General features: G+C 36.5%; 1 protein-coding gene across 2 annotated transcripts; it reads right to left on the bottom strand.

Annotated features, from left to right (window-relative positions):
* Window positions 1–1191: 1191 nt before the first annotated feature.
* LOC107805451 (ABC transporter G family member 7) lies at window positions 1192–10662 on the bottom strand. Of its 2 annotated transcripts, XM_016629501.2 has the most exons (12): window positions 10330–10662; window positions 8992–9182; window positions 8747–8897; window positions 8430–8562; window positions 6773–6974; window positions 5913–6183; window positions 5378–5509; window positions 4657–4877; window positions 3287–3499; window positions 3098–3182; window positions 1709–1988; window positions 1192–1571 (listed from the first exon to the last, which is right to left on the bottom strand). In XM_016629501.2, exons 1-12 carry the CDS (start codon window positions 10579–10581, stop codon window positions 1540–1542), a joined length of 2163 nt encoding a protein of 720 aa, XP_016484987.2. In that variant the 5' UTR covers window positions 10582–10662; the 3' UTR covers window positions 1192–1539. The 2 variants fall into 2 exon arrangements, with proteins under 2 accessions (XP_016484987.2, XP_016484986.2); XM_016629500.2 differs by lacking the exon at window positions 1192–1571 and having other exon boundaries at window positions 1578–1988; window positions 10330–10651.
* Window positions 10663–11025: the final 363 nt, after the last annotated feature.

Below are 11025 nucleotides of genomic sequence, written 5' to 3'. Positions count from 1 at the left end.
AATCTTTTTTTTTTTGTAGTACACTGTAAAGAACTCTTTAATAAATTAATTTCATAAAATCAGACATAATAAAGTCAAGAATGATAATTATCTAAAGTTAGACGATTAAAGTTGTAGTTTAATGGTTGCAACTTCATTATACATTACAACTTACAACGTTTGCCATATATGTTGAGGTACGAGATTTCAATTTGACTTAGAACTCTCTCTTCTCGTCTTCTACTCTATTTTAATTTTTTAAATATTTTTTATCATATTGACTTGAAAATAATTACAACTCATAGTACTTTTCATATAATTTAGTATCATATCGTATAGCTAGGCTAGTAGGCTTTACGTATTCCCATCATTTTATTTTATTTTTTGGAAATTTGTATTCCCATCATTTAAAAGACCACAGACAGTTGCAATATAAAGGAAATGTCAACAAAAAAGAAATAGTATATATTTGGTTGGACCTTGTTTTTTATTTCTGTTTTTGTTTTGTTTTAATAAATTAAAAAATTCTAGTTGACCTTAGAGTCCTGCAATCATTATATCAGGTTAAGACGTGCTTAAGCACGTTGACTTAATCAATGGAATATTTAATAGAATATATTTTAAGTTAAACAAGTTTGAATGTGATTCTAGTCAACGTTAAATGATCTTTCAGTTTTTAGAGCATACAAATTATCATTCTTGTTGCTTTTTCCTTACTATTATTTTTGGTTTTATTATAACAAAGTGCCTTTTCTTAGTATTATTATTATCATTATTTTTGTTAAAACTCAATGACTTGGTGATGGGAGAAAACCAGATGAAAATTTGAATTTTTCTTCTAAGTTAAATAGCCATAACTACTATGGTAAATCCGTCAAAATTTTACTACGCGAAAGGTGGTTAACTAAAGATTTCACTCATTTCATTGACACTAGGCTACACTCTTAGGTGCAAAATTCCTAAATAACCTTTTATAAATCAACAAAAGAAGATATGGCAAAACATTATACCCATCACCAATGGATTATCAACTGAAATATAAAAGAACAGGCATCCCGCATTCCCGCAAGGTCCGAAAAAGGACCGCATCCCGAGGGTTGTGATATACACAGCCTACAATAACGCAAACATTAGTGGCGGCTTCTACAGCTCGAACACAAAATTTATAGGTCACATGGAGACAACTTCATCGTTGCTCTACCGACAGAAATATCACCACAGATATTCAACATGTATAATCATTAGAAAATTAATTTTTCAGCCCTACAATTCAAGGATGAAAAAGCTATTGATACGACCAACCATTACGGATCCATCAAAGGATTTGGTTTCCAACCAGCAGTAAACCTTTTTTTTTTAAATGAGAAATAAAATAGGCTAAGAAGTTCGTACTTTGCAGCTTTACATCTGAATTCTGCTCATATTTACCATACTTCAAGACTATTCTGGACCATCTTCATGGAATTTCTAATGCTTTTTACCCCTAAAGATACAGGAAGGAGATGAATTTTAACTGTATGCTAGAATTAGCTCACTAGCTCACATAAGAAGGACCTCCTTTTACTGCACAGGCATCTCCTTTTGATTAGCACCTGTAGGAGATAAATCAATGAAAAAAGTGGCAGATCTTTGTATCAACATCATCCATTTTCCCAAGCAATTTAGAAGCCGTCAAGGTTAAACAGATCAAGTTCAGCAGGAGAAATTTCCTGCTGTTGGTTGGGTTTACCTTCATCCACGGGAGGAGATTCAACTTGCTGAGCTGGTTCAGGTAAATCATCATCCTTTACAGCCTGAAACTTTGGCTCTTCCTTTTCTGGCTCTTCCTCGACCTCTTTGGCCTCTTCCTCGACTTCTTTGAGACGTGCTGATGGTTCAAGCCGCTGATACTTGGGTTTATTCTTCTCCAAGAGAAGGTAAGTTGTGTAATACCAAAACATTAGTATTCTACTTTGAGCAATAATTGTATCACTTATTCGACTGCCTCCAAATGATAGCCGCTCAAGTGCCTGCATATAAGTGAAACTCAAGATGTTGGTATATAACAATGAAAACAATTTCACAATCACGTTCTATTTTAGTCACTCAACATCACTATTATACAAAGATCAAAATACTTTTCTTCCACATCAAGGATCTCATTCTTGGGGGTTTTCCATCAGTAAGCATAATATGAGGATAAGGGAGGATATGGGTTCAATATTGAAGTTCGACACTGAATGATATCTTTCTTGCAACGGAACTAACTCCTGAAGATCCAAAAAGTAGCAATAGTCCACTTTTTTCCACACAAAAATATTATGCTGCTACTTTAGTGTCACTACAGATTTCTGTTGTGTATTGACTTCAATTTTCCACGTTACGGGTTATCTCTGTTTATCATCACCTTACTATGTTCACCCACTACTTGGTTTTGCCTTGGCCTAAAATGACCCCTCTAAAATTGAACGAAGCTAGTTTACGTTTTAGAAGTTCAGTAGGTGTCAAACAGACGCATGACCTCACTGAAGAAGAACAAAAGAAGCATAACTAAACAAATACGTCACCAAATAAAGATACAAAATGGAACAACAAAACCATGACAAGGTAAATAAAAATGAAAAAAGAAAACAGATGAGAAAGCAATAGTTACAGTACTGCTAAATCATATCACAAAGATATACTGTCAGTCATGTCAACTTAGTGTTTGTTATCAGTCACAGATTGGTCTTTTTCCCCAGGTTGCATCACATGATCACATGGTCATGCTAATATGAGGACTTAAAAGGTTCACTAGCCATCTGGAGCTGGTGTTAGTTCTCTCTGCACCTATATTTCAGGACTTCAATCGCATACAGTGTGAAAAGACCCCAACATGATGTTCTGGGTGGATTTAGAGAAAATTTTGCCTTCTCAAAGGAAGTTTTAGTTCAATGATCTGAAAATTTAATGGACATATATGAAGATTTCGACAGAAAGATATTAACGCCAAAAAACAAAAGGGTAGCCTGGTGCATGAAGCCTCCCGCATTAACGCAGGGTCCAGGAAAGGGCCGCATCCCAAGGGGTTGTGAAAGATATTAACGCAATTCAGGAGAATTCTATTAAGTAAAACAAAGAGGTCTATGTCTTCACTCACCTGTTCACCAGATTGTATGTCAAATGAATTTTGATGCTCAAATTGAAGGCCACTAAATTCGTTGATGCAAAGCCCCTGAAACGCCCTGAAAGTAACAAGAAATTCGCCAGAATTAAGGTCCTTGGATAGGAAAGAATATTAAAGTCAAGGAATCGTCAAGTACTTTTGCATATGAAGGAACATTAGTACCATCTTATAAGAGAAACTCGAGGAATCCACCGAAAAATAATTGGTGTGTTTTCTGAATTGACGTAGTACCCCCCAAAGACAATAAAAACTGTCATAAGAGAGGGACCCAATGCTAATGCGGCTTCAGTTGTTGGAACCATAGCTCCTACAGTCAAACCCATAGCAGATGCAGCAAAAGACTCCACAGTTACAATTCCGCAGAACTTCCCAAATCTATAAACCAAAAGTATAAAGATGTCAGCACTCATTATAGTGTGTGTTTCTATCCTCTTCTGCAACCAAATGCTGGCATTTAATTTAATTGAAATACCAATAGCTACTGGTAGCATCTCACTGGATGGGGAAAAAAGGGTCATGATGCCAGTAAAATTCGGCAAGTGAGAATGGATGAATGCCCTAGAGTAAAAAGATTGACTATAAAATCCCGTTTCGAGTATAAAGGCAAAGTAAAACTTAAGGGTAAATATATTCTTTAAAGCTAATAAATATTCGCTCATCACAGTGACTGGTGAAGAAGCTTGTATGGCATCTTACTGACGGTCTAAAGTAATCAATAGGATAGCTCAGAAAGTTGACAAAAGAAGAAAACCTCCAAATGTCTCAATTACTTTGTTCAAGAAAAATTTGGACAACTAACAAAAAGTTAACCACATCTTTTTTTGTAAAAGACAGAACGACAAGTGAGGCTTGCTCAGTTGGTAAAAGCATCTCCACCCACGACCGTTAGGTGCTGGGTTCGAGTCACGCTGGAGGGAAGTGTGGAAACACTATAGATCCTCCTAAATTGGGAGAAGTTTAAAAAAAAAAAAAAAAAAGACAGATGAACTGATTATAACTGAGATTATTATATCCTTTGTTGCTATTCAACCTACAAAAATTACGGGAATGTGGATGCTTGTACAACAACAACAACAACCCAGTAGAATCCCACTAGTGGGGACTGGGGAGGGTAGTGTGTACGCAGACCTTACCTCTACCCGAGGGAGTAGAGAGGTTGTTTCCACGTGTGGATGCTTGTAAAAAAGATATTAAAAGTTTCAGTTGTTTCTAAGCTTACGTTTATGTATTTATTGAGGTGTTGTAGCTTAATGGCCTTCTCTGTCTTCTCCTAAATATTAGTCACAGGAAAATGCGTTGATATGCAGTTTCTCCATACTTTACTCAAAACAGCCTCAAGATTCTGCTGGTACCTTAGACCTTTTGATTGTCAGGCTCTTTTTTGTTAAATATTTAAAGCAAGGAGAGACCTCAGTCCTTGAAAAAAAAACATGCTCAAATTTGGGGAGGAAGTTTACATGAAATAGCCTTAGTAGCTTATCCTTATCAGCAACTCATATATGTATACAACTCATAAACAGTGTTAAGCTCACCTAGAAATGGTAGGATGAAGTCGAGCCATAGGGTATAGGATGCTACCAAAGAGTAGTGGAAATGCTGCTCCAACAGGAATCTCGGCAATCAACTTGGAAAGCAAATAAGGTCCCAGAGCATAAGACCCTTTGGCACGTTCTCTGTCAACAATTGCGCGTTCCTTGGGAAAGACACCAACTGTTTTTGTCAGAGCTGCCATAGCAGTGTTTATTGCAGCAACCTAAGCATGAACAAAGGAAAATGGGAAGGAAATTGATCAGGAACCCCATGGCCTTATCACTTGGCACATGTACTTTCATATTTGATGCTTTTCAATGGGTGGAAATATTGAGTCCTTGCTTCTTCTTTTTTTAATTGATAACATTTGTATATATTAATAGAATCAGTACATAGGTTGTACTGAACCATATTTACAGGTAAATGCTAACTAGATGTGCTAGTGTGCAATCCTAGCAAGATCCTAGTATGTCTAAAATTGACCACAGATTATTTGGCCACAGATTATTAGCTGGCCAATGTAGGTTATTTGGCCACAGATTATTAGCTGGCCAATTGGTTAAAGAATAAAAATATCGCTGAAAGCAGAAAATCGTTGTTGAACATAGAAAAAGAACAGATGTTCATCTCTTTCATTCATGTGCAATCAAGATTACATGTCGATGCTAAATTAATCTTATTGATAAAGGATCTGATATAAATATATATATTGGCACTTCTCACCTGAAGTAATCCCATTCTGTCTTGTATTGACGTCTGGGATCTGCCCATCCTCCAGAAAACAGAGCCAAAAATCAACGCTGATGCCATTGACATCCTTGCCCGAACTTTGTTTGTCGGTCCATCTCGAGAAGCCTATTGATCAATAACTAATCTCAATTATAACAGACCCAAAGAAGCAAATTGCTTCAAATATCACAATTTTTTGTGGTATAAGAAGTACTAAAGATTATTAAGCATTAGAAGGAAGGAAGCCTCAGGCAGCAAGGAAAAGAAATAAAGCATACACTATTGATGATAAGGTCAGTTCCAACTAGCTACATAACATGGTAATGCTGTAATTACTCTTCGTTTATCTGTTAAAATTTACAAACAAAGGAACAAACTCATCCAAATATTTGAACACTTCTTCTATATGATTTATAGTTCCAGCAGATTAATGAAGCAATTGAGTTAAGTCACTATGTATAATCCGTAAATTCCTGTTAAAACAGAGAAGTGAGATTGGAAGAGAATTAGAGAGAGAGATGGAACTCACTTGCATCCATGCACGTTTGAGAAGTAACCAGAACTGCGTCCACCAACCACCTTTACGTGAAATAGATTTCTTTGTTAAGTTTACACGGGTTTTCGAGCTATCCCTTAAAAGTGGAGTTGCATATAAAACCTCCGATATCTGTTCTGAGAATGACTCAACTAGACCATCTATTCTCTTTTGGGAAGCGTATACACTCTCGGACGAACTATAGTCTATAGATATTAGATCAGCCAAAAATTCAGCAGGATTCACATGATCTGGACAAATGTACCTGTCATTTAGTAACCACCAACCAATACTTGATTAACACATTGCAGTTCGCACTTCATGTAAATCATAGGAAAGCAAGCTGGCTCCATATCCATATGGCAATGGCAAAGCATAAATGCATAAATTTAGACACACACAGACGCGCGCCCACACACATTTATACATGCATGCACATCCCTCTTCCCCCAACCACCAACACAAAAATAACCAGAAAAAGAAAGAGCAAGGATAAATGTTACATCATAAAGTGTTACAATCATACTAATAATTATTATAGGACACTGCATTATCACGCTGGCGTGCTATTTCGTTTTACCACATTTTAACTTGGTATCTATGTGTTTAAGAATAAAATGCAACATTGAACTCACCCTCAAGTTTATCAACATGACTTTTTTTTGTACTTAAACAGAAGAAGAATATTTCTGATTAATTGGATTCATCTAGACATTTATCTCGTTAAACCACTAACCACACAAATAAGCCAATTCCAGTAATACAATGCCAGAAAGTGAGAGCCAATAGTAGCACAACACTATAAGGTTATATAAACTATATAACTAACTTAGGGGATAGATCATATAACACACCCAAATTTCGAGAAGTATGCCAGTACTTCATCATGTGCAGGACCAGCATAGACGAGTGAACCCTCTGCCAAAAGAGCAATGTCGTCGAATTTTGCATACACAGAACCTCTAGGCTGGTGTATAGAGCATATAACAGTATGGCCATCCTGTGCTAGTTGTCTTAGCGTTTCCATCACTCGCTCTGCTTGAAAAGCATCAAGTCCTGAAAGCAGGGTTTTGTGGGCAGGGAGTAAAAAGGTGAGAAAGCAACCATTCAAGAAAATCCTCGTCTTCACATAATTATTATGACTTCAATAGTAGATTTCAGTTGTTTCTATTAAAATCAGAATGTTTTACGTTATAAATATACTTAGTCCTACATTACAGGGTTAGTAATATTTTGCAACTGCCACCAAGGAAAGTGAAGTTCATCTTTTGTACAAGTATGGGTAGAAAACTTCCAACAATTACAATGTGGTTTATGATTCAATGTCAAGTAAAACATAATACATCTAGCTTTCAAGTTGAACCTCCACTGCAGGAGGCTAAAGAATCCAGATACCAGAAAACCATTAATAAAAAAGGCATGCCATTAACATAGAAGATCCTTTTTTAAGAAAATATCATTATCATAGAAGAGAATAACAGGATAAGACTTGGATGCATAAATGAACTCTATATGAAAAGAGGGAGACATTCATTGAGATTGTCTTTCATAGAACTAATAAATGTATGACACTGATTTAGTTCCAGTTTGAATGTTTTCTTTCCAGAAGCTCATTTTGTTAGCTTTCATTTTATATGCTTACTCCTTCCCCTCCTACATGTAGAAGCTTCTACAACCCGAATGCAACTGTTAAAGTACTTCAGAATTAGAATCATTTGTCTAAGTAAAAAACCCACAAGGTTTCCTTGACACATAAACAAAATCAAGCGTTTACATTTAGGCATACAACAGGACAGGACAACACATAATCCCCAAGCATGGTTTTGAAGTCCTTAATAGCACCCTATTCCACACTGACTACATCATCTAAAGAATTCCCTTCAGACTACAGAGTAGAAGTGAAGGCTTTTGATTTTGGACATTATTAAGTACAGCATATTCTCTGGGCAAGTAGAAGAACAAACTGACCCAGGTTCTACAAAAATATAAGATATATTCTGAATCGTGATTTTAGACTTTTCTATAACCATATGGTCACAGGATTCCAATTCCCATGCAACCCCAACAATCTTTTTCTGCATTTCCATGAGTACTCTGACTTCCACTACAAATAGCTTGACACTATCACGTCACCAAGGAATCAGGACAACTGGGATAAAATAGTCGTGGCCAGGAGGGAAGTACCATTATAAACAAAAGATAGAAGAGATTATAGTGAAAATTTGGGAGTCCTTGCCATTTTGACTTCATAGAGAAAATTGACAGGAAAATCTATAGTTATCCTAATTTAAAACCTTTAAGCTTTTATAAAGGCCTTCCTTGGTTTATACGATCTTCAAGCAATGTTGCAATGTCTAGGCACTATAAGAATTAAAGCATATAATATCAACCAGACAAGAAGTACTCACTGGTCAACTGAGTTCAATAAAAGCAGAAAATTTGGATGATGCCATCATAGTCAAAGCGTAATGTCAGCAAATGTGGACTGCAAAAAGCGATAGAATTACTTACCAGTAGTAGGTTCATCCGCAAAAACTACAGATGGACTGGCAATAAGCTCACATGCAAGCGACAGGCGCTTCTTTTCACCTCCACTAATTCCACGAACTTTTGCATCACCAATGCGTGAATCAGCACAACTGACCTTTAGGAGTGACATGAAACCAACAAGGCTAAGGACAAATCAGAGTGATTTCTCTACTAAACTTGAGGTAAAGACTACAACAATCTACAGCTATCAGAGAACGAGAGGTTTGTTTCGTGGAACAATTTCTTTAACTAGAACGGTTCCTACACAATTACCAAGATAAGACGAAGGGAAGCCTTACCAAACCCAGTTTAAACAATAGATTGTTCACATATTCATCTCTCTCTTCTATTGAAGATACGTCCTGTAGCTGCAGTTCAGCAGCAAGAGAGAGTGTTTCTCGAACAGTCAACTGGGAAAAGAAAAGGTCCTCTTGTCTAACATAAGCAAACCTGCAGTAGCAAGAACTTACATCATCTTACTAAGAATTTCTCTCAAGAGAAAAGTAATCAGTCTAATTGACAGTGGTTATTGAAGCCAGCGTACTTGTATATTTTGTTTGAAAATGGCACCCCATTAATGTCCAAAAGGCCAGACAAATGTAACTTGGGTGATGCATTTATCTGACCTGCCAAAACATTGAGAAGAGTTGTCTTTCCTGATCCTGATGGACCCATTAACGCTAGCAATCGACCAGGTTTGGCTTCTCCGGTCACATTTTTTAGCAAAAACCGCACCTAGAGTTTGGGGGGAAAGGAAAAGATAACCAGAAAGATTCTGAATGTCAATGTCAGTATCATTTGAATCTGGCACTTAAAATAACTACACAATTCCAATCATGGGAACTTGCAAGTTGCTTAAGTCATTATAACCAGAAATTAGCTATTCCAAAGCAAAAATGAGAAAAAGTTAAAGGGGAGAGCATAAGAATATGTAGATGAATATTAAAATTAAGGGGAAGATACAGTAACTTATAAGGTCAGGCCACAGTCATAAAGATTGAGGAAATAGTCTAGATTATGAAGATAGTATCAAATAAACTGTGAAGTCACTTTGAAGTAACTATATATGTTTGGCTACTAAGAAGGAAAGAGATGAGCAGAAAGGTTTCCTTTTCATAGTCATTGAGAATATTCATTGGTTATAGAGTTACATCAGTATATATTATCAGTTGTCTCTCAAACAACCACCAGTATCTATGTATATACATAGCCCCCAACTAATAATTATTATGTTATTTTGTATATTAGAATGTGTGTATTTGAAGTAACATGGTCAGTGAGAATACATATAACCGACCCTAACGTGTTTGGACTGAGGCTTAGTTGTCATTGTTGTAATATATAGATCAATTACTAAGATAAATGTGCATTCCCTGTCCTAGAATACAATGTCTATCACGATATAATGATATTTTTGTTATATACTGAATCATATAACACAATTACTAGTTCGGTATATGGTAACTGATAATTCTTCAGAAACTTAAGGAGAATTATATTTTGTTGTAATTCACTAGCAGTAATATCTATTTCTAACATATACAAATAAAAATGCATAAATGCATCACAGATATCAGCAAACTGATGAAGTCGACTAAAGAGAAGTTCATCGTTAAGCTAAGTTTTTCATGTGTTACTCCGAACCACTAGACCGCTTGATTGGAGCAAATTCTAGAATCTCAATCTCTACAAAATAATCAACACATACACACATTTGGTAATACTAATAAGCTGTGAGCTTTATCATCAATTTCAGCTGAATTTTCCAATTTTTTTTTATAAATAGCCAAATAAAAACACTGTTTATAAGTTCACCAAATGATTACTGTAACATTTATCAACATAAGTTTGCATGCTTTATGTAACAAGGCAGTGGACTCACAGTGTTAGAGGATTTATCAGAGAGAGAACAGGTAATATTAGTCCATTTAATAGTAACCGGAGCAACTTTTCCAATGATCGGAGCTGGAGCTTCGCCATTTTCACTTTCTCTCTCATCGTCGTCGTCGGGAAGAGCTTCATTTTCCGGCAAAAGCGCCGGACCAGGGGAAGAGAAAAGGCGGAGCAGTAGAGCCGCCGCTACTGCCGCCAGTAACTGGCCAACTCCGCCGCCTTTGCCGACAATTGGCAACATTTTCTCCGTTCACGTTGAGCTCGTTTTCTTCACTCTCACACACAGTCCCATACTCGTTCAGTTTAAGATGAAAGCTAAAATAGTGGCTTTGGCACTAATACGACGTCGTATATAAAGTAATTGAGTTATTACGATGTCGTTTCAAGTGATTTTCGAGTAAGACAAAAGTTTGTTGGGATATGATGAAGGGACGATGTGTATAATATGAACGAACACGTGTCCTTTGTGAAGAGATAAGATATTTGGAGGTTAAGTAAGTAATTTTAGTGATTACTTGTGTAAATTGTAGGAGTGTCTTAGTGGGGTCTGGGGAGGGTAGTGTGTACGCAGACCTTACCCCTACCCTGGGGTAGAGAGGCTGTTTCCAAATAGAAACTCGGCATCCTTCCCTCCAAGAACTTCCCACCTTGCTCTTGGGGAGACTCGAACTCACAACCTCTTGGT

The sequence above is a fragment of the Nicotiana tabacum genome, chromosome 20 (genome assembly GCF_000715075.1).
Source record: "Nicotiana tabacum cultivar K326 chromosome 20, ASM71507v2, whole genome shotgun sequence".
NCBI classification, from domain to species: domain Eukaryota; kingdom Viridiplantae; phylum Streptophyta; class Magnoliopsida; order Solanales; family Solanaceae; genus Nicotiana; species Nicotiana tabacum.
This window is presented reverse-complemented; position numbering and strand designations above follow the sequence as displayed.